Here is a 22,140-nt window from a genome sequence, read left to right as displayed (position 1 = left end):
TGAAGGCTCCAATATCAGATCGATTGCCTTTCATAGAATGGGTAATTCCATGAGATTCAGTGGCTTCATGGAGAAATGCTAATTCCTAACTTGGGACTGTATGTGTAAAGAAAATAAAGTAAATTTATTTATGGTGCAAATCCATTATTATTTTTCCTGTTTTTGTGTAGCACAGCTCATGTTGCTGGGGAAAAAGAGTTCTGTGCAAAACTTCCAGTGCTGTGGGCTAAATAAAGGGCTGTTGTTCAAGGGGTCACGGGGTGAATCAAGAAGAACATTTCCAAGGAATAAAAGCCATTCCATCATCTTTTCCCTCTGGCTGTCCCTGAGGCCTGTGTGGCCAAGTTTTAGTAGTGGGGGTTAAAGGTTCTGTTGTGCTGCTGGGGGGAAGAGGTAGGAAATTTGGAAGTCTAGGGCAGAAGGGGGTGGTGTGGGAAAGGTGTTTGGAAATGGTTTTATTTCCCATTGCCCTACTCTGCTTTGAGTGGCAAGAAATCAGTTCATTTTGGCGTGCTTGCTGAGTGTCCTCTCCCTGTCCTCTGCACCCACCACCTGCAGATGTTTACCAGCTGTGTGCTAGTCTTAGCAGGCAGATCTGCAGGGTTCTGGAGCATTTCAGGTGGCTCTGTGGGCCAGCAGCAAGTGCTGTGAGTTGTGAGGAGCTTTCTGTGCCTTGCACGTGTGATGTGGGCAGTCACAGCCTTTGCTGGGGGTGCCAGGAGTTGTGACAGCAGGTAAATGTGGGCGGTGTCTGCTCCTTTCCAGGCAGAGTTTGTCAGATGGGGCTGCTGTTGGCTTTGACATCGAGTGGCCACCAGCATACACCAAAGGGAGGATGGCCAAAACAGCTGTAATCCAGATGTGTGTCACTGAGGACAAGTGTTACTTGTTTCACGTCTCCTCCATGGCAGGTACTGTACCTCTGCTCTTATTTAGGGCATGGACTGCTCACTGTTTCTCGTGGTTATCTTTGAACTGAAGCCTTGAGCAATGGCTAATATATCCTACCACATGGGATAGTAAAAATCCTTCCTTTTTCTCCCCTTTCCCACCTATAATAAAGGGATTTATTCTTTGAGGAGTGCCTGTATATTAAGACAATCTTAGCTTGCCAGGTGTGGGTTCTGAACAGGGGAGCAGAGTCTTCTTGGGATTATTTTTCTCTGGGTGAGAATATTTTATTGCAGTTTTCAAAATTTAATTCCCTGCTCCTATAACAAGTTTTCTGTTTAGTGCCAAAATAAACAGTGAACCTAAATAGAGTGGGCTGTGGGGTTTTTTAAAGTTTTTTGGGGTTTTTTGGTTTTTTTTTTTTTTAATTTATTTGGCTTCAACAAGAAGCCTCAAAAATGATGGCTCTTGTGTTCTTTATTCCGAATTCCTGCATTATATGACATGAGCTTTGAGAAAGAATACTGGGTACCTGGTGTGGTACAGCTGTGGGGAGAGAAGGGGGTGTGCTTAGCAGAGGCTGAATTCATTATGGATGTGAATAAAAGCTTCCAAATAGGGAAAATAGGGATGAGGGAAGGAGCTGGCAATTTTATAACCTTTGGTTTAAAATTTTAGATTAAAACTATGCCTGTGAGAGGTTTCTGATTTCCCTGGGGGACTCATGCTGAGGTATAATAGCGATCATTTTAATGTTGGTGTTCAATCCTTTGTCATTTAGAGCAAATGGGGTGGAAAATTTAATTGCTGGAGGCCATTCCATCAGGGAGGCTGGGGAGCACAAAGGAAAATGATGTGAGGAGAGGAAGCTGAGGGAGCAAGTGATATAAAGAGCTGGAATGCTTCTGATTCTGGCAGGGAAGATGTTTGTGTGGCTGCTGTGGTACAGCAAAAGGTGGTGTTTCCCTCTGGATGGTTTTCTGAAGTGCCTGCTCTTGCCAATGGAGGATGCACTTTGAACTGAGTGACTTGTGCAGGGACCAGAGCCAGTTTCTGCTTGTTATGGCAGTGTATGTGATCTGCAGAAATGCTGGCCAAACCACAATAAAAAGCAGTAAGTCCTAGCAAAAAAGCTTTCTCCTGAAGGAGGAATCGGCTGTTCTTGGACTGTTTATAGATGGCAAAACCACATTTATTTATTCATTGGGAGTATTGTTCATAATTTTTCATTTTTTAGTGGTTTTTTATTTCCTTACAGATTTCTCAAAATGTGACCTGTTTCTCAGATTGCAGCTTCTGCACAGTCTTCAAATTAGACTTTTTGTTTTTTTGTTAGTCACTTTTCTAGGAATGAGGTGGTGGAAATGGGGCTGGAGTCCTCCACTGGGGAGTGCCCATCCTGGAAGGTTGTAATGTTGATTCCCTTAGGTGGAAACCCCTTGTACAGCAAGCCTCTGTGTATGTTGCAGGCTTTTATTTGATTGAATCCTCTCTATATGTGGAGGATTTTCCATCTTTTCCTATAGCTCATGTGCTTTGGGAGTGCTGTCCTTTGTCTGCCTCTCACAGCACCAGGCTGCTGCTGTTGGGGGGGGTTTTACCAGTTATTTTTTAATGCTTTGGGGTGCCTCTGTGATTTCCCAGTCCACAGCACAGCTGACTGTAGCTGTAGCTGCAAATGTACCTGTACAGTGACAGCCATCAAAGGGCAGAGATAATTAATGCACCAAAAAAATAGTGCACAAATAAAATCTGTGTTGCCAAGTGTTTGTTGGAGTACATAAATGCATATTGCAGGGCTGAGAAAAGGTGATGTTTGAAATTGAAACCCAAGGCAGATGAGCACTGTGTGCCTGTGCAGTTGTGTGTTTGCAGGTACTAGATTTGCACTAGAGACTAATTCAGGGTATCCAGCTGTGGGGTCCTGAAGGTATGGATTTAAATAAGATGCTCTGAATTCTAAATGGGAGCAAACACACGGGGGAGGAAAAGGCTGTTACTGTTCAAGGATGAAGTGTCTGGGGCTGTTCTTCCTGTAGAAAATGAGATGAGAAAGCTGCCTGCTTTAATTCACTCCTGTAAGCTTGAAAATACCCTTTGATCCAGGTTTGCTGTGCCATCAGTTTGGGAGAAATCAAAATACAGTACTCAGTGTCTGTGTGCATCTTGGAACATTGTGGGTTTTTGCTTGCTGACAAGGCTGACATGTTTGGGCTTGGCACAGCATCTGGTTGGTGGATTCTGTTTTCCAAATGCTGTTGTTGGAGCAGCCCAGCCTTAGCTCTGAGTTTGTCTCCAGAGGGTCTGTGCTTCTGGTGATTTCCCATGCTTATGGTTTCAACTGTTGCCCAGAAATGTGTAATAGCCAAAAATGTGAAGAAATTATGGGGGAAATAGTAAAATAATATTGGATTTCATGTAATGAACACTGAATTTTGAGAATTAAAGTATCTTTAGGTTGTTTTTTTTTTTTTTGACTTGGTTTGTTTCCAGGTGCAGGATAATTTGTGTATTTCAACTATTTCCTTCTTCCTTGTCTGCAGATGACCCATCACAACCAGTTGAAGTTTTCAGTCATTCCAGAGAGAAATCAAATAAACAGAGGTGGCTTTTCCCTTAAAAGCACAGGATTTTGCAGATGGCCTTTGTGCTTGGATTTTGTCATTTCCATTAGACTTTCTGGCATCTTCCAGTATTTAGTTTCTCATGTTTGGGCTTAATCTATTTTAGGTTTTCCCAAGGGACTCAAAAGGCTGCTCGAAGATGAAACAATTAAAAAGGTTGGCGTAGGAATTGAGGGAGATCAATGGAAGCTGATGAGTGACTTTGAAATCAAACTGAAGAGCTTTGTGGAGCTGGCTGACGTTGCTAATGAGAAAGTAAAACCCTAAAACCTTTTTGTTGTGGGAGGGAATCTTGTTATGGTGCTGCTGTGCAAAAGGAGGCTTCCTTGTCCTGGTTAGAGTTCCATTCCAATAGGAAAGGTGCTCTGTGGAATAAAGCAGTGATCTGTTGTAATTTATTCAGAAACTGTTTAAAAACACCTCTGAAAGCCTGCAGAAAAAGCCAGGTTTTAATCAACATTTGTCCCCTCTCAGCTCTGTTCACTTCAAGTATTTACAAGATGTACCTTTTGAGTTCAGCTGCAGGTGCTTTTCCTTTAATTCTTGGTGATGGAGATGGGCCTGGTGGTTCTGCTGGCAGTGGTGTCATTGTCCCAGCAATGGCTGAACCTCATCAACAGGCTACCAGAAGGCAGCCCTGCTGCCATGGCTTGCTGGGTGCTAGAGGGAGGCATCAAGGTCTTCCTTGAAGCCCTTCCTGCAGAGGTGTTTCTGCCACACAACCTGGGAATAGATTTTCTGGAGGATTATATCTATCCCTATGATTCTCTGGCTGGTGTCACCTCAGCTCTGCTCTGGGTGCTGTTTCCAGCAACTGGTGAGCTGCTGTTTACAAGTTGTGCTGCCTTTGGCACGCCCTGAGTGTCAGTTTTGTGTCAGAGATGGTTTGATGCAGGGCCACCTGTGCTGTCTTTTTAGGGTAAGGAGCCGAAGGTTTCTTATTTCTAGCACATCCCTTAAAGCTTTTTTTTCTGTGTGCACCTTACCTGTGCTTGGTCTCTCCACACCTTTCTTTCCTTCTGTGACGCAGCACAATGCTTTCCATAGGAGCCAATGTAAGGTTTGGTTTGTAAATGACACAAATTAGCTGTTTTGCTTAAGCAATAAGAGGAGCTGTTATTTCTTCAAGTTGGAGTTTCCTCAGTCACCCCACTTTTTTTTATCCCCTCATTCAACTCGGGATAATTTGTTGTGGAGAGGAGCAATGTGATCTCTGATAGCAGCTTAAATGTCTTTTGCTGAAGAGAAAACAAACCAAAAATAAACTTGAAAGAGAACAAAAGAACAGGGTTATATATAATGGCACAACGGGAGGGGAAGGGCTGGGGGAGACTAAAAAGAACAGTTGGGAGGGTTTTTTTTTAATATCAGACTCAAGGCAATGAGCTGCTAATGCTGCACTGCTGCTGTTCAGCTCCCCAGCTGGGCACGTTTTCCAAGCTGTAATAGCAGCAGGCTGTGCCCTTGAGGCCTGGATCCTTGGGCTCTGAAGGAAAGTTTCTCAGACTGGCTCTGGACACGGCAGAGTGCAGCCCCTGGGGCTGACAAGGAATTGCAAAGGCAATTGGAGGCAGCAGCGTGCTGGGGAGGCTTTTGGAGACTTGAGATTCGTGGGCTAGAGCTGTGCTCTTCTGCTTTGTGCTTGGCTTCAGCCTGACAAAAGATGTCCAACATGCACAGGCAGGCTTTAATATTCCTGTGGTTTTATTAGATGAATCCCTGGTGCTGGATACTGAGTTTTTCTAATTATAAAGGCAAATAACAGGAGAATCCTGGAGGAGAAGAGGGGGTGCTGTTTAGGGCTTTTATTTTATCAACCAAGAGGTTGTTTTGTACAGATGCCTTGTATTTTTAATAGTGTGACAGCACTGAGAAGAGTTACTGCTTTGAAAAACCGAGTATGCTTTGACTAACCCAGAGCTCTTGGCTGCTAACAAGGGATTGAGTATGCTTTGCTCTTTTTGGGGAGGTGCAGATGCTTTCCTTTTTAAACAAATCCCCTGCTTCTGGTGTTTTGTTGGGTTTTTTCCCCCAGCTGAAGTGCAAGGAGACGTGGAGTCTAAATGGCTTGGTGAAGCACCTTTTTGGCAGGCAGCTGTTGAAGGATCAGTCTGTCCGATGCAGCAACTGGGAGCAGTTTCCACTCAACGAGGAGCAGAAGCTCTATGCAGCCACAGATGCCTATGTACGTACCACAGGGGATCAGCATTCCAACCTCTGGGAGTGCATCCCTTCTCCAGTGTGCTCCTAGCTGCTGGGTGTTATTTTTAGTCCCTTGTCTGCAGGTGTTCCCTGCAGCTTGATACCACTTTTGGATGTGTTTCCCTCTGTTTTTGTGTTCTTTCTTAGCTGCTAATGAAGCCAAATCTTGTTAAATGTAGTATGGGAGGTGAAATTCAAAAGCAGCTTAGGAGGAACAGAGCCTTCACTTGTGGCTAATATAGAGAACCACAATATGGATTTTCAGGAAGAGCTCAGTTGCATATGAGTTTTGTGTTTCTCCAGAAGTCCCTGTTTTTTCAGTATTCTGCATGAGTTTTGGTTTGTCTGCAGTTCTGTGAAGGGTTTCACCAATATGCTACCAATTGCCACCTGCTTCCTGGGAGAAAATTAAGGGAAAAAAAATCCTTTCAGTCTCTTATTTCTAGACTTAGAGGAAGGGAAGAGGGACATTGGTTTCTTTTATGATTTCTAGTTTACCTGGAAGTTCAGCCATGGAGTGTTTAGCACCTGTGAAGACACAAAACAGTACAAAAAGCATTTTCCATTTTTTTGTGCCTGGTTCAGCTTTTGTAGCCATTTTTTCCAGGCAGTGCATCTTTCCCACTATGCTCTGTTCACCTGGCCTGCCTTTTGGAGCCTCCCAGGAAAACATGAAGGAGTAGCTTGTTTCTTTTTCAACACGTGTAGCCTAATTAGCACATTGCTGGCTTTAGGCTGTGTTTTTTCTGTTGGAACTCATTATTCATACCAAGGGAAATACTAAACACACCGAATCCATCTTGGTGTGTTTGTAGCTCTTCTCCTGGAGCACGGCATGAAATCTGAATGAGGTGAGCAGATGGTGGGACTGGGAGCTGAGCACTGAGAGCCTTCAGTGTGCAGAGAGCTTGCTGAGATGACCCACTCTGGGACCTGTCTAAGAGTATCCACTCCAGGGGGAGTCCCAAGTCAGCATTTGGCCCTTCCTGCAGCATTCAGTAACATGTAACCTGGTCCTGATGGACAATGGAGTCAGGGTAGTAATTAGTGTCATTAGATGGGAGCTTTATTCCAGTTTGGATTTCTGCTGGTCATGCTGTATTGGTGCCATGATTTGCCTGATTAACTCCTGATTAGGTTTTTTTGTTACTGTTTTTTTTTTTTCCTCTGTAGAGTATAGAATACTAATAGTTTCTTTTCCCTCCTAGGCTGGCTACATTGTTTATGAAAAACTGAAAAATATGAGTAAGAGTGACCAGAAATTACTTAGTGTGAGCAAAGGTAAGTTGTCCATCCAGGCATAAGGAATTTATTCCATGTAGAGTTGCATATTCCATTTCCCAGCAGATATTTTAATAGTGTCAGGTTTGTTTGGCTTCTTGGTGATTACAGATGACTTGCAGAGGGAGCACATAGGAAGAGGCCTTGGATGCCCAGGGTAACCATACTCTGTGGCTGTTCTCCATAGGATGTAGGAAAGTACTCTTAGGATTATTTTTTATCTCTGCTGTACACAGAGATGGGAAGAATTCCTGCTGTCATTTTCGTTTGTTTATGGTAACACTTCAGTGAGTTAATTTCAGTGCTGCTGAGGCAGGGACAAATACCTAATTTAAGATGAAATAGGGCTACGAAACAAACCGTGTTAGCAAGTAATGTTCTTACTGGGGCATATCAATAGGACCCAAATGTTTTAGAGCAGTTTAACATTATTTACTTTGTCAGAGGAGATTTTAAAATCTTAGTTGTTATTCAGTTCTGTGTTTGATAAAGATATTGTAGGTAGCTTAAGGCTGAAAAAGAGGTGGTGAGGGGTTTGTTTCCTTTTTGTTTTGGCTGAATTTTACTTCCCTGTCAAAAGCAGGAGTGGCAGGGCTGTTCCCTTGATCCGAGGTGCAGGGTTTGGCCTTGGTTTAGTCAGCATGTCTGTGTTAGCAGCTCTTTTCCGGGTGCTGGGAGGGACTGCTTTATTCCCATGGTGTACCTGTTTTCCCTGAGCTTGTGTAATGGAAGAGAAGCAATGCTGGAATACTTGGAAGCTTGGCTTGATTCTCTGTGCTTGATTTTTGAGCCCCGGAAAATGCTGTCTTCCCAGCTGTAGATGTAGGATTGCAGTCACAGGAATGTGCGTTCTTTACCTGGAGACCCCAATTATTTAAAAATAACCAGTTGTTGCACTGGTTACAGATGCCACATCTGAGGGTGTGAAGGAGCGCTTGGCTTCCCTGGCTGAAGAGATAACAGACCTGGCTTCTCACATCCCTGACTCTTCTGGACAACTGGAAAACTTCCAGAGGTCAGTTTTGTGCTGATTTGTTTCTAGCTCCACAATCAGTGTTTTGCTTTCAGTCTCCCAGGTCCCACACAACAAAGTACCTATATTTGAACAGGCATTTGTTACCTGTTTGTTGTTTTTCAAGAAAATGTATTTTTTTATATGTAGGAATGTGTGTTTTCACTGGTCTGACTGCAAAGGATTTGACACTGAAGTTGGCTGAATTTTGCTTTACCTTCCTTGGTTTTGCCTCCTAGGGCTGCAGAAATACTAGCAAAGATATCAGAGAACATCAGTGCTTTGAAAACCACCCTGTTGGGCTCAGGTTTCCCTTCTGGACTGGAGAGGAGCAGTGGTGCAAACAGAACACATTTTGTAGCCAAGTCAGCAAATGTCCAAGCACAAAAAGCAGAATGTGCTGAGCAACCTGAAGGTGACCTCAACAGCTGCTCTGATGCTACGCTGGCTGCCCTCTGGGAGGAAGAAATGAGTGGAGAGGAGGCACAGAGAGCTAACACTGCTCTGGAAAACGGAGCTCCAGCAGCCAGATTTACAGATGAAAAGGACAGGGATGACTTCATGTCCCTGGACATTACTGAGCAAGAGCTTCAGGTCCTGGAGCGTCAGGCTGCGAAGGAATTGGTCAGTGAAGCTGCACCTGAGGTAATGAGCGCTTGTTAACTTCTAACATTTCTTTCAGATGTTTTGTTTTTAATGGACAGGCCCCAGAGCTGAATGTTGAGCTTAATTATCTTTGGTAAGAAGTTAAAGCACATGGAGAAGTGGCTTGTAGGAGGTTCAGAAGGTTGGAGGGTAGTGGGTGAAACAAAAATTACTTTGCTCCTAAGAGAATCTTGTTGATTTTGTAGGAGGCATGTTCTACAGACAATGAACAAAATGTGTCCTCTGTCATAGAGAGTGATGAAGAGCTGGAAATGGAAATGCTGAAGGTGAGTGCCTCAGGGTTTATTTTTCAGGTTTTTTTCCTAATGATGCTGCTCTGGGATCGCAGTGGAGTGGAGCATGGTTAAGGGGAGGGAATATGAAGCAAAAAGCTGCTGCTTACAGAAGAGGGCCAGAATAAACACATGGATACCTAAATAATTCGATTTGTTGGGGTTAGATTGGAGTATCATTGGCCTCCTGTGTCGTCTTTACTACACCAGCTTGGACTTGATCCTCCTGCTAGATTAAAGTTGTTATAACTGGATTAAAAATTGGTTACCATGTGATATTACCCAAGAGAGGCATTTTATCTGCCCTTCCGTGATCCAGAGTAACTTTTTTTTCTTCTTAATTGCTCAGTCTCTAAAAGATGTAGATGATTGTGAAGGAGTTTTACCTGAAGGAGAGTCCAGTAAAGCCAGGAAAACTGACACAGAAGTGGATGTAGCACCAGATGGTGATGAAGATGAAGGCATCGAGGAAGAGGAGGAGGAATGTTTGGGTGTGTTTTTTTGAAAAGTCTTAGTGCATGATGAAATAAACTTTTAAAAATCCCTGTCTGTAGAAGCAGCCATGGAAGCACAGTGACTTTTAGGGGTTGATTTCTCAAAATGGGGAGGTACAGCTTGCCTGGATTTCTAAGGGGAACTTAGACTGTGTCAAGATGAAAATACAGCAGTGTGCTTGGCAAGAGAGAAGGAAGTTCTGCTGTGGTCAGCTGATGTCTGCTTCATGGGAGTAAAACTGACATGGGGGTGTGAGGGACCTGCTGAGATCACAGCACACGGGAGGTGACACCTCCCCTGTCGCCCTGTGCTCTTTTCCTGTTCCTGCCGAGTGGCAGAATTCCAAAATTGTGCCTTGGGGGTGATTTTTGATTTGCTTTGGGGTTGTCCCTGTGGAGACAAATCCAAGTGGGGAAAGCAGCTGAGATGTGAGGGGGAACACACCTTGACTTGTTTGGATGAACCTGTTTGAGATGATGCAGTTAGGGACTGCTGTCCTATTGCTTTATCTCATTAATGAAGCCATATCATGCAGGGTCTCTGAGGAGCCTCTTTGCTTTTTTGATCATTCATTTTAGCCTGAAAATATCTGGAGTTTGTCTTTCTTTTCATTGGAATTGGCCAAATTCTAACTCCTGGGCGTCACGAACCGTGAGCAGACTGTTGTTTGTGGAGACAGTGTTTTATCTTTCTAAAATTTAATCCCAAATGAGTGTTTTCTCCTCTGTCCCACTAAAGATCCATTGCTGCCAGAGCCTGGAGAGAGACACATCATGTGTCTGAAGACCTATTTTGGGCATTCTTCATTTAAACCGTGAGTACATTTTCTGTTCAAGTGGACACTCTGGAATATGGGTTCTTGCCCTTCCTTCAGCCTGGATGATGTTTTTGTTACTGCTCACTTGAAAAAAATGGCAACAAACAAATCCAGGTCTTGTTCACACCCTGTGTTGGAGATAAGTGATCCACAAGCACTGTGAAAACTGCAGGTGTTATTTGTGATCTCCTGTGAGTGTCTGCTTCAAGTGCTGCTTGCCTGAGTCCTGTTAGAGATCCCCACTCTGGCACTCATGGCCCTGCCTGCAGTGTTTGGAGTGTCTTGAGTGCTGCAGCGTGCAAGGACAGCCCTCTGAGGCAGCCTCAAGGGTCCCTTTAACCCACAATTCCACAGAATATGCAGTTTCATACAATTTACTTGTTATCTGTGGTGGCCAAAATCAAATACTCCCCTTTGTTTAATTTAAAGGGTCCAGTGGAAAGTAATCAATTCTCTTTTGGAAGACAGAAGAGATAATCTTGTTGTCATGGCAACTGGTGAGTTACCACTGCATCCCAAGAAACAATAGAAAGCTGTTCCCTTTTTGTGGGAGAGCAGTACAACAAACATGGCTTGGTTTTTTTGGGTGTTAGAATTGTTTGTTGTAGCTACATAGAAAGCATGATGTCTCTTGTGCTTTTTTTCCCCTCTCAGGCTATGGAAAAAGCTTGTGCTACCAGTTTCCTCCTGTTTACACTGGGCACACAGGAGTTGTCATCTGCCCCCTCATCTCCCTGATGGAGGACCAGGTGCTGCAGCTGACGTAAGTGACGTGGTGGCAGTGCCAGGCTGCTGCTGGATTGCCCATGGACACACCTGGGTCCTGCCTGTGGCCTTCCTGGGTGTCTCCCATTTGCAGCAGGCTGGTTTTGTGTCAGCTGCAGGGCATGTGTTTCTCAAGGAGCGCACACAGCCCCTGTCAGCAGTCTCAGATCCCTGAATTTGCCACATAGGTGAACCAGAGGCTGAGGCTGCAAAGGATGGATGTTGGTGGGAGGGTTCTGAAGGCACTTATTTCTGGATTCACAGGCCTTTTGTGTCCACACCAAAGTGATGGGGGAGCTGTTTGAGGCTGTCAGACTCGTGTCAAAGTTTGGTAGGCCTTGCTTTGGGTCTGAGGAATGACATCTGAACCTGGTATAGCTGGAATCTGTAAGAAATCCAGATCAAAGCTGCAGCACAGGCTTTCAAGAGGGACAGTGTAGTAGGTCTCCTAACACCTGGCCTCTTCACTTCTTCAGACATCTGAGGGGGGAACTTGTGGCTGACACCAAATCACTCAGATATGAGGGTTTTAGGTGTTGTCAAGATAAATCTTTGATTTTTAATAGCTGATAATGCTTTCCCCACATGTCTTCACTTCCTGTTGTAAGAGCTATTCATTTCTGACACTTTTGCACTGAAGCTGTGGGACTCACGCTGAGTTGTGTGGTTCATTCCTGCTTTGTCCACCTTGGGAAGAAGGAGTTTTTTGTGAGAGAGGGGAAATGAAGATGTTTTGAAGTGAAGAACATCAATTAGATGTGGTGTTTTCTGCTGCATGTCGTGGCTGTGTGCAGATGAATGGCTGGACAGTCTAAGCTCCTTGATTATTACTCAGCAGGGTGTCTTTGTGACTTTTCCACTGTTTTCCTTAGTGGAAGGGCTTTATTCACTGCCTTCCCAGTGGGTCATTCATTTTGGAGGCTGAGGAGACTGGATCTCTCCAAACTGCAGCAGTTTGTCTGTCTGCAGTTCAGAATGAGCAGCTGTGGAAACCAAGGGCTCTGGGACAGTGCAGCAAATCAAGTTAAAAGGTAAAATCAATCGGTTGGGCTGGTAATTATTATGTCATTAAAAACCAGCCACCTGATCTAAAATTAGCAGATGCAACATCAGTAGCTCACAGACGATTGAACAAGGTGAAAAATAGTGGGCTAGCAAGGCTTACATCCAAATGTGAGGAACTGCTGCAGTGAAGAGTTAAAGAAAATATGTTTAGCATATTCTTTTGGATGTTTTACTTGTGAACTTATGCAAGGAAAATGGCCTTCTTTTCTCTGATTCCTAATGATCCAGTGTGTGTCTTGTGGAGACTGCTGGAGGGGAAGTGGAAGAGTGTTTGGGTGGCAGGAAGAGCCATGCACCACTTTTGCTTTTTCAAAAGGTGTTTCACACAAAGATCCTTGAAGAAAGTCTCTGACCTCACAGCTTGAACTTCCTTTAGAAATGCTGGCACAGGCTGGAAGCTAAAACTTGGAGAGTGAGTCTGTTCATGACTGTGCTTTTATTTCTGCAGAATGACAGGGATTCCAGCTTGCTTCCTTGGTTCTGCTCAGTCAAAACAGGTCAAGGATTCCATCAGAGGGTGAGTTGTAGCCAAGCTTTCTGGTACTCTGGCCTGTGACATAGGGGTGTTGGAGGGGTAGGAGGCCTCCCTGCTCCATCACCACTGAAACTCCTGGTTCAGGCCCAGCCCTGGGACTTGGCACACAAGATATTGTTTGCATTCACGCAGGCTGAGTGTGTGGGAGGCTACAGCCACCCTCCTGTGCTTTTTGGCTGGGGAGATGGAGCTTATTGACTCAGCTGTGTTCTGATTTACACCTGATTTTAGTCAGGTTTTAGACCTGTATCTGTCAGCAGCACAACAGTCCCTTATTCTAAAGGCTGGCAAATCTGGTTTTCCTATTCCTGTAATGCCTCGCTTTTCTGTGGTTCTGAAATGTTTTCTGTGGTCTTCATTCTTCTTGTTTGCCATCAGAAATCTGTTGTTCTCAAATTGTTTTTCAGTCATGACTTTATTGAATTGTCTGGGGTCTTCTCTTCTGTGTCAGTGTATTTTCTCCTGGTCTTTCAGGGGTCAGTACAGAGTTATATACATGACTCCAGAGTTCTGTTCAGGGAACTTGCAGTTACTTCGGGACCTCAACCAAACTGTTGGTAAGTTGAAGGTAAGACTGTGGGTGAGTTGCCAGACAGCTTAAACTGATCATTATGTTGAAGCCTTTTTGGTAATTGGAGACTTCTCACCCGTTTCTTGGTGAGAGTAGTGACACCATTTATTCCCATTCATCACACAAGATGCTGTTACTGTTGAAAAAAATCATATGTGAGTGTTTGTCTGAGGCAATCAGGCTTTGTGTTACAATCCAGGAAATGCAACAAATTACTTCTGTAATTCTTTCTTGTGACTGTAATTGAGAAGCAGTGAGTGGAAAAAGGTCTGTTGAAGCTAGCTTGAGATTTTGACGTGTGTGAGGGATGTTGGATGTCTGGAGCTTGGATTGTGGTGGGGGGAGACTGTAAAAGCTCCTGGGCCTTTTTAATGAAAGAGGCCTTAAAGGTGGTGCGGCAGAATGCATTCCAGGAAGAAAAACCAAAGTGCTGCTGGTGGCCTCTCGGGAAAGCTGGAGCTTGCTGTGCTGTGATTTGTCCCCCAGGTATCACCCTCATAGCTGTGGATGAAGCTCACTGCATCTCCGAGTGGGGCCATGACTTCAGGAGCTCCTTCAGAAATTTAGGCATGTTAAAGAAGGCTCTGCCATTGGTGAGGTTTGCCTGTATTGGGTTTCTGATACAAGAAGAGGGGTTTGTGTGGTAGCTTGGAAATATCAGCCTTTTAATGTCGTGCTCTGGGTGTACTGACTGTGCTGGTTGGGAGTTGGAGCATCCCTGTCAGTGACTGGGCTTTGTAGATTTTTTCCCAGTGTTTAAACCAAGGGTGTTCTGAACTTGGACTACCAGAAACTTAGGAAATTTAAACTTAAATGGCTTTAAATCCCTATGCTGAGGAAGATTATGTCCCTAAGCTTTTGGTTTAATATTGGAGCATTTTGTCTTACCTGACCAAGTGACTTGTAGGAGCGTGCCACTGATTTCTAGACACTCCTCAAGCACTTACTGCATAAGCTTAGAAATGTAGACCTGAACTAAACATGCTTTTATTGTCAGTGTCATCCTATACTCCCTAAATTTAGCTAATCACATCAGTGAATTACTGTGGACTCGTGGAAGATAGATTCAGAATAAAACTTTGTATTTCAAGTGTTCTGTTCCTGTCTGCGCTCTCAAGAGCTTTGGTCTAAAAATGTTCAAGAAGCTCAATATTAACTGTATTTTTCAAATGACTGAACTTATCCAATGATCAACACATTCAAGTGCCTCTTGAGGTTCTGTATGAGTAGACTCTTGAGGTTTTTGGTGTAAAAAATGATCAGTGAGAGGTCGTGAATGTTATTCTACATCTCTTTGCAGGTCCCCATTATTGCTTTGACTGCAACTGCCAGTCCCTCAATCCGAGAGGACATAGTGAAATGCCTGGACCTGAGGAATCCCCAGGTCACCTGTACCAGTTTTGACAGACCTAACCTGTACCTGGAAGTTGGACAGCAAAGTGGAGACATCTGTAGGGATTTGAAGCAGTTCCTAATTAGGAAAGGAAGGTAAGGATTTAAGCCTGGTTTTGATCCCTCAGATGTTTTTTTACAGGCAGGTGGGGTTTTTTTAATTCTGTATTTTTAGATGTTGTTGTTTATTTTCAGCAGTTCTGTGTATGAGTTTGAAGGCCCGACCATCATCTACTGTCCTACAAGAAAGGCCACTGAGCAGGTGGTGTGTGCACTAAATAAACTCAATGTAGCCTGTGGTACCTACCATGCTGGCATGGAGAGCAAGCAGAGGAGAGACACTCACCACCAGTTCATGAGGGATGAAATTCAGGTACTCTTAGGTCCTATTTAGAATTGCAGAGCTTTTGGTGGAAGAAAATTTTGGAATATCAACCTGTGTTCTTCACTCAGAACTCGGTCTGCAGTTCTGGGTGAAGAAATTGCTGGTCTGTGCTGACAGGAGTAAGATTCCTGGCTTATCTTTGGAGTTTCTCTAACACTTCCCTTAAAAATGCATGGTATCCAAGGAAAATGGAGGTAGCTGGGACAAGAGCACAACTTGTGTGAGCTGCTGCTTTCTGGAGCAGCAGAGATATCCTGGGACTGCTTGTGTTCCTTTTCATGACCTGTTTTGTGCCTGTTGAGAACAGCTACTTGAAAACACTCCTGCATTTGCCATGGCACGTCATCCCTCTCATGGTTATGATCCTATGGCTGTGCTCTGGCCAAACTCAGCACCGTGGGTCTGAAGCTGCTGCAGTTCAGGCTGGATTCTGAGGATCAAGACCTCATCCAGCACGTGGGAATTAAACCAGGCCCATTCTTTGGGATCACCCAAAGGCACGTGGCTGCTGTTTTGCAGTGCGTTGTGGCCACGGTGGCCTTCGGCATGGGCATTAACAAGGCTGACATCCGGCTGGTGATCCACTATGGCGCCCCCAAAGAGATGGAATCCTATTACCAGGAAATGGGGAGAGCCGGGCGCGACGGCCTTCCTGCGGCCTGCCACGTCCTCTGGACTGCCACAGACCTGGTCTCTAACAGGTACAGCTCTGGACACAGCCCTTCTCACCTTCCTCAGGGCCTTTTGCCATGGCTCTCTGCAGTTCAGTAGCCTGTGGGCTTGGAAGAACCTCTCTGTCTCTCTCCTGTTCTAGCCTCTTTAGGATAATGTTTGGAAGAATATCAAGTGCTCTCCTGAGTATGCCCCGTGGTGGGGAAGCAGGCAGGCAGCTTGGGTCTGGTTTTAGTAGAATATTTTTTCTATATCTTCCTGGAGAATAGGAGGGCATTGTGTGGCATATTTCATATTTTCATTTTCCTAGTGATCAACATTTAAGGCTGTGCATTTATTTTTTGCTTCTGTCTCAGACGCCTCCTGGGCGAGATCCGCAACGAGGCGTTCCGGCTGTACAAGCTGAAGATGTTGGAAAAGATGGAGAAGTACCTGGTGTCCAATGGCTGCAGGAGGAAGTGAGTGCTGGAGCGTATTTAGTGCTTTGTCACTGCAGGCAGCTTTGGTAAAAGCTGCAGGGACTCAGGCACAGCTGGGGGCTGTAACCAGAAGGCAGCTCAGATTCACAATGTGTTCTCCAAGAACAGAACATTCCATTCTGTATTAATAAGCAGTATCAAAAGTACATCCTTCAGCACATTTATACATTTCCTTGCTTGGTTATTTTCAAAAAAATACTTCTTCTTTAGAGGAATCAAGGCTAAATAATTGGTTCCCCAGTGAATTAATTAATGATGCTGATTTCAACTCCATTTTCTGCAATAAATTTTGCGTGTAAATTCTTGGTCTTCTATTGAATTCTTTTTGTTCCCTTGGGTAGAATCATCCTGTCTCATTTTGAAGACAGACAACTCCGAAAGGTTTCCTCTGGCATCATGGGCACAGAAGAATGCTGTGATAATTGCAGGTCCAGGTAAGCTTTCTTCCCTGACAGCTGATCCTAGAGGTTATATTCTCTCAGCCTGACTTACAAGGCAAATTATCTAAAAGAATTGACTTTCATGCATCTGATCTTGCAGCTGTTCAGCCTGAGGTTTATTTTGGAACATCTCTCTAACCTTTTCCAGTGAGTTGAGCAAACTGTGACAAGCTCCAAATGAGGCTGTGGGAAAGCCTGGAAGCAGAGCAGGATCACTGTTCCTAAAAGGGGTTTAGAGCCACACTCAGTGAAAAACACTTCTATTCATCAGTTTAAGCCCTGTTAGGTAATTAATCCCAGAAGACAACACTTGCAAATGGTGTGTGGTACCAGGTGTCTAAGGCTAAATTGCCCCAGTGTTCAGGGAGTTGTTCTCCTGTGCTGACATGTGCTCTTTTAACCTTGCTAATAATCTCATGCATGTGCTGTGGGGGACTCAGGAGGCTGATAGTCACAGAGGCATAAGCAGAAACACCTTTGTCACTTTCCTTCTGTAGTTGGAATAAAGCTTTCCCTGAAGTTACATTGAAGCTTTCCTTGCTCTTGCTGTTAGCCTGCTGCTTTGTGATCCCAGGCAGGGTGCTAGGCTGTGGTGCTTTCTGGAGAAGTGTTACCAATTTAGCTACTGTATTTCTGTATGTCAAGGATTAGGACAGCTTTGCCTGGCCTCTACTACAACTAAGTCTAAAAAGAGTTTACAAGACTATAATTGCCTGCTTTGCAGTCACTTGTAGTGCTTATTAAGAGCCAGGTAGTGAATTCACTTGAAATAGATAATTTTCTTTTTTTCTTAGAAGTGGTTTGTGCCAGTAATTTTTCAGCGCGTTCTTTCAGTCAGTAAGAAATTTGTTAACAAACCTTATATAGCCTTTAGTGGGGTTGATCTTTACTCCTTTTTGTTTTTGTTTTTTCTTTATGTTTTTAAAGAAACAGGAAAAGGTTTTCAAGTGTGGTTAAAGAAATGTTGTGCACAGCCAAACCAATACAAATATTTAAATATTGAATTTCAAAGTTTGCTGAGACAATGCTCTTAACTGCAGGTGTGGTGGAGAACTTACTATAGGGTTGGGGAGTTGTCTGAGAATTTACATGGCTAGAAATATAAATGTGTCTTCCAAGTTACCTTGATGCAAACAATTAAATGTAGTTAAATGTATAAGACTAGGACTGACATTGGAGACTAAGCACAAGTAATCCCTTGTGGTTATTTCATTTAATTATTTAATTAAATCACTGGGTTGACAGCATCTGGAGCAAGGGAGAGGGGGCTTGGTTTGTTTGTGTTAAGCTTGGCTTCCTTTGTGCCTTCCAGCGGCTCCTGCCTTGTAGTCCCCAGTGACTTTGAGGGTGGATTGCAGGACTTTGGGAAGCAAGCACAGCAGCTGCTGTCTGCAGTGAGTGCCCTGGATGAGAAGTTTGGGACCAGAATGCCAATTCTGCTCCTTCGAGGGTCTGTAAGTGATGGGGCAGCTCCTTGTGTGTGTTCTGAGGGGAGGGGCTGTGACAGTGTCCCTCCTGATTGACCTGTCCGTAACGTCCATGTGTGTGTACCCTTTTTCTTGGAGAGATGGAGGCTTGTGTAGAGAGGCAGTCTTGTCTTTGGGAAGCTGCTCAGCTCCACTCCCCATGCAACAAGCAAGATGATTGTCCTCTTAACATTTTGCAAAAATGCCTAATTTTTATTATCTTGCAAGGAACAGCCTTTTCAGAATTAAGGATGAACATCTCAATTAGCTAGCTTATATTTGAATAAAGGAAAGGATGGCTTCCACTGTAGCTGTCTGACTGTGCTGCTGTCTGACTTGGAGTACTGAAGTAGGGTACCAGAGTAAATGTAAATTTATAACCATACACCGTTAATTTTAATTGTTTTGAAATAGTAAGCAAGAAGCTTACTGGAAATAAATTAGAATAAGAACAATGCTTACAAACTGAAGAGACAAGGAATGAGCTGTAGTACTTAATAAAACTGGGTGAATTATGTTCTTTGTTTAACCTTTTCATGCAGTTAAGCTGCTGATTGTCACACAAGTGTATCTAGGGAAGAATGAACTTGGCAGGAAATAGATAAGGACTGGAATAGGTCAGAGGAGGCTCCTCATTCATATACTGGGCTTTTGGTTTACTGATTGTGTTTGAAGCTTCCCTGTGCAAGGAATAGACAAATCTGACAGGTTCTTTCAAACCTTCCAGTGCTCCCAACGCTTGCCAGACCGGTACCGGAGGCACCCTCTCTTTGGCTGCGGAAAAGAGTGGCCAGAGAAATGGTGGAAACTGCTCTGCCAGCAGCTGATCATGGAAGGGTTCCTCAAAGAGGTCTCAGGCCAAACCAACAAGTTTGCAACCATTTGTGTGCTCACCCAGAAGGTACTTTTGGTAGAGAAATGACCCACTGAGAGCTCCTCCTGAGTAACCCAAAACTAAGGGGTTTATTTCTTACAGGGTAGGAATTGGCTGTCCAATGATGGATCTTCCTCAAATCCAAGTCTTCTGTTACAGTCCAGTGAAGATCTTAATCTGGAGAGACCTTCTGCCAGGTAACTGTAGCACATGTGTTCTCTTGAATGCTTCTTTGCTAACATCAGATCTGTCTCTCAACCCTGCTTTTGGAGAAGGCAGGGTTGAACAGCAGGAAGCTTTGAGATCCTCAGTGTTCTGTTTTTTTTTTTTTTCATGAAGAATGACGATTCTAATGATTAATCAAAAACTTTATTTGCCAAATACATCCTTGTACCAACTTGAAATCGGTTTATATAGCAAAATGTTATTTTTTGTTCACTATACAATGGAATTAAGATATAATTAATTGCATTACAGCAGCAGGCGTTCGCCTCTGCTCTCCAGGCAGCGCTCCCCAGGCACAAAAGGAACAGCACAGTCACCAGGCAAGCAGGTCTGTACCAGTACAACCCTCCTGCTGTGTGATCCATCCTTGCTCAAAAAAATCCAACTAAATTTACCAGAAGTTAATGTTTTGTCAACAGCAAACTTGTTGAAAATATGGTAAATCAGCATTTGTCTTGTTCTTCTGGTTTTTCTTAGATATCTCTGTATGAGATGTTCTCCTGTTACAGAAAAGGTCAAACTCCTCCAAGAAGCACTAACATGGTTAACAGGTACGGTATTTGAAAATAAAATGGAGTTAGCTAATCTTGATTGTGTTAATGTGGATGCTGCTTGTCAGGGGATCATTAAAAATAGCATTTTCCTGTGCAATGGATGTGGAAATGTTTAATGGTTTAAAAAAAGACAAGTGCCTAAAACTTGCTGTACACATTTCAAAATTATTGTATTTACAAGATTTCACAGTTAACATCAGGGAGCATGGAGGGCTCTGCCTTTCCACACTGGTCTGGAGAAGACTGAGACCAAACCAAGGCTCCCTCAGGTCAAAAGAAATCAAATAACCTCTTGCAAAAAGCAGACCAAGTAATTAGTTTTCTGGGCTTATGTGCTGCTTCAGATCAAATACACCTTGTATTTCTGAGTGGATTCCTCTGTCAGACCATCATTCTGGTGCTGGCAGGTGACAGGAAGAGGCTCTGTCACTTAGGTGAATTGTTGCCACTGCAGCCATGTGAAGGCAGATGATTTTAGGGGCAGTTAAAATCCAACCCAAAGTTACTTTGCACTGTGCTTAGCAAAAGAGTCTCTTGGTCCAACTTGAGTGCTAAGAGATGTTGCAGTATAATCCTGGCAGTCCAGTCAAGGGTAGATGACCCTGAGCTCGTGGAGGTCTGGATACTGCTGGTTGTACCCCAACCAGCTCCAGTCCTGCCTGGGTGCACAGCTGGAAAAATAAGTTGGGCCTTAAACCAAGTCCCTGAATAAACTGACCTAAAGCAAGGCTTGCTTCACACTTGATTTTTTTAATTAGTGTTTCAGGGCGCTCACCACTGAAATCTCCTTTGAAGCCCCAAGGACCAGGTGTTCCATCCCGAGAAAAAGAACTAGAGGTGAGCTTTGCTGGGATGGGGAGGATATCTCTGAATTGCAGTCAGCCTTTTCTGTGTTTGGGCAGCTCTTAAAATTACTGAGTTGTTTTGAGCAGAGGTTCCAGAATAGGACTGAAATACAGAAGGAGGGGTTAATGGATGGCAGAATTTTGTGTGTTATTGGGAACATGAGGGAGGTGATAACTTTTGGTCTTGTAATTATACCTATGAGTGATGTAGAGCTGCTTCCTGAGAATTTGGCTCTTTCCTTCCCAGACTGCTCTGTATGGCAAGCTGCTGACTGCTAGGCAGAAGGTAGCTAATGAGAAGGAAATTCCTCCAGCTGTCTTGGCAACCAATAAGATCCTGGTGGAGATGGCCCGGATAAGGTAAAGCCAGCATGCAGACATGTTGTACAGAGTGGGCAGCTTCCAAGCCAAGTCACAAATCCCTTTCCTGCTTCTGTTGGGGGAGTGGGGGCATCTGAAGTGCCTCCTCCAGCTACTAAAAGGCAGCAATATTTTGGGCTTGTCTTATGTTGTTGCATTCCTCATCCTAAATCAGGCCTACGAACATCGAGAACCTGAAGAAAATTGATGGCGTGTCTGAAGCCAAATCCACCATGTTGATGCCTCTCCTGGCTGAAATTAAGGATTTCTGCCAAGCGAATGGCTTGCAGGTATGATGAACTCAAGTGTCTTCTCCTGGGCAGGAGCCTTAAGAATGGGATTTGTTCTGCAGCTATTGGACTCCATGGAGTTGTCCTTCTGTTTCACAAAAAAAATACTTTGATCAAGCAAGGGGAACCAAAAGCATGTGGAGTTCTTTAGTTGTTTTCAGGGAGTCTATGTTGAGAAAGTTTAGCTCAAATTGAGAAATGTCCCATGCAGACTGCATGATGCCAAAGTTTGTTTTGATGGAATATTTCACATGGAATGAGGAATACCTAAGACAATGTGTTGGCCTGGCACTCTGTTCTGGCTGGTGTTCTTTTCCAAGTTCCTTGGATGATGCCATGCTTGTTTTAGTAAGGTGGGAACATGTGGGTGTCCATCTGGTTTCCCTCATTGCTTTAGTTTTCTCTCCTTCTTTAGGTTTTTGGTTTTTTTTAGGACATGGAGTTGTGGGTCAAAACCAGAATCATTCATCTCCAGAGATGAATGATTCTGTTAGTGTTACTTTGTCAGATAACGGGAGGGTGATCAGTGGGTTGTCACTGGGATACAATTCATTTAATTCTGCATTATCTCTCTCAGACCGACGCATTCCCCACATCTGAATCTAAGGTTCAGAAAGAAGCATCTCCCTGGAAGTGTGCTAGAGCCCTTTCTCCTTCAGAGGAGGTCACATATATCCTGTTCCAAGAGAAAAATTACTCTCTGGTAAGCTCTGGACCGTGGAGGCTTTTGCTTTGCTGAAAATGGACAGCAGGGAGGCTTTGTCTAGAGGAGAGGGATGTGCAAGTTCTCTTAAATCATCTGCACAGTGCTGCGTAGGTTGCTTTAGATCTCTGAGGCAGTACTTTTCCTGGGAAATGGCAGATCCTCTTACTGACCTCTGAAGTAGTGGTCTGGAAAACTGAGGTGGGATACAGTGAGTTTTTAATTCCACAGTAAGCTACTCGAGTTGCTTTGGCTTCTG

The 22,140-nt window shown here is 44.0% G+C and overlaps 1 protein-coding gene across 3 annotated transcripts in view; it reads left to right on the top strand.

The window, feature by feature from the left end:
* The window catches only part of WRN (WRN RecQ like helicase), a 28,111-nt gene that overhangs the window by 1,683 nt on the left and 4,288 nt on the right, over positions 1-22,140 (top strand). For 2 of the 3 annotated variants that reach the window (XM_041716042.2, XM_030272153.4), the window contains exons 5-32: positions 766-911; positions 3,622-3,770; positions 5,551-5,700; positions 6,926-6,998; positions 7,905-8,013; positions 8,250-8,655; positions 8,862-8,942; positions 9,298-9,439; positions 10,182-10,257; positions 10,690-10,757; positions 10,915-11,023; positions 12,539-12,607; positions 13,100-13,182; positions 13,683-13,789; positions 14,497-14,684; positions 14,784-14,961; positions 15,493-15,674; positions 16,002-16,103; positions 16,466-16,558; positions 17,877-18,018; positions 18,758-18,931; positions 19,007-19,101; positions 19,382-19,457; positions 19,607-19,680; positions 20,442-20,520; positions 20,776-20,888; positions 21,064-21,178; positions 21,756-21,881. In XM_041716042.2, the coding sequence (XP_041571976.2) occupies positions 766-911; positions 3,622-3,770; positions 5,551-5,700; positions 6,926-6,998; positions 7,905-8,013; positions 8,250-8,655; positions 8,862-8,942; positions 9,298-9,439; positions 10,182-10,257; positions 10,690-10,757; positions 10,915-11,023; positions 12,539-12,607; positions 13,100-13,182; positions 13,683-13,789; positions 14,497-14,684; positions 14,784-14,961; positions 15,493-15,674; positions 16,002-16,103; positions 16,466-16,558; positions 17,877-18,018; positions 18,758-18,931; positions 19,007-19,101; positions 19,382-19,457; positions 19,607-19,680; positions 20,442-20,520; positions 20,776-20,888; positions 21,064-21,178; positions 21,756-21,881 (3,505 nt within the window). The remainder of the gene's footprint in view (positions 1-765; positions 912-3,621; positions 3,771-5,550; positions 5,701-6,925; positions 6,999-7,904; positions 8,014-8,249; positions 8,656-8,861; positions 8,943-9,297; positions 9,440-10,181; positions 10,258-10,689; positions 10,758-10,914; positions 11,024-12,538; positions 12,608-13,099; positions 13,183-13,682; positions 13,790-14,496; positions 14,685-14,783; positions 14,962-15,492; positions 15,675-16,001; positions 16,104-16,465; positions 16,559-17,876; positions 18,019-18,757; positions 18,932-19,006; positions 19,102-19,381; positions 19,458-19,606; positions 19,681-20,441; positions 20,521-20,775; positions 20,889-21,063; positions 21,179-21,755; positions 21,882-22,140) is intronic. The other variant, XM_072928893.1, reaches the window with a different exon arrangement.

This window comes from Taeniopygia guttata, chromosome 4 (assembly GCF_048771995.1).
Source record: "Taeniopygia guttata chromosome 4, bTaeGut7.mat, whole genome shotgun sequence".
NCBI classification, from domain to species: domain Eukaryota; kingdom Metazoa; phylum Chordata; class Aves; order Passeriformes; family Estrildidae; genus Taeniopygia; species Taeniopygia guttata.
The sequence above is the reverse complement of the archived record's forward strand: the minus strand, read 5'-3'. Positions and strand labels throughout refer to the sequence as shown.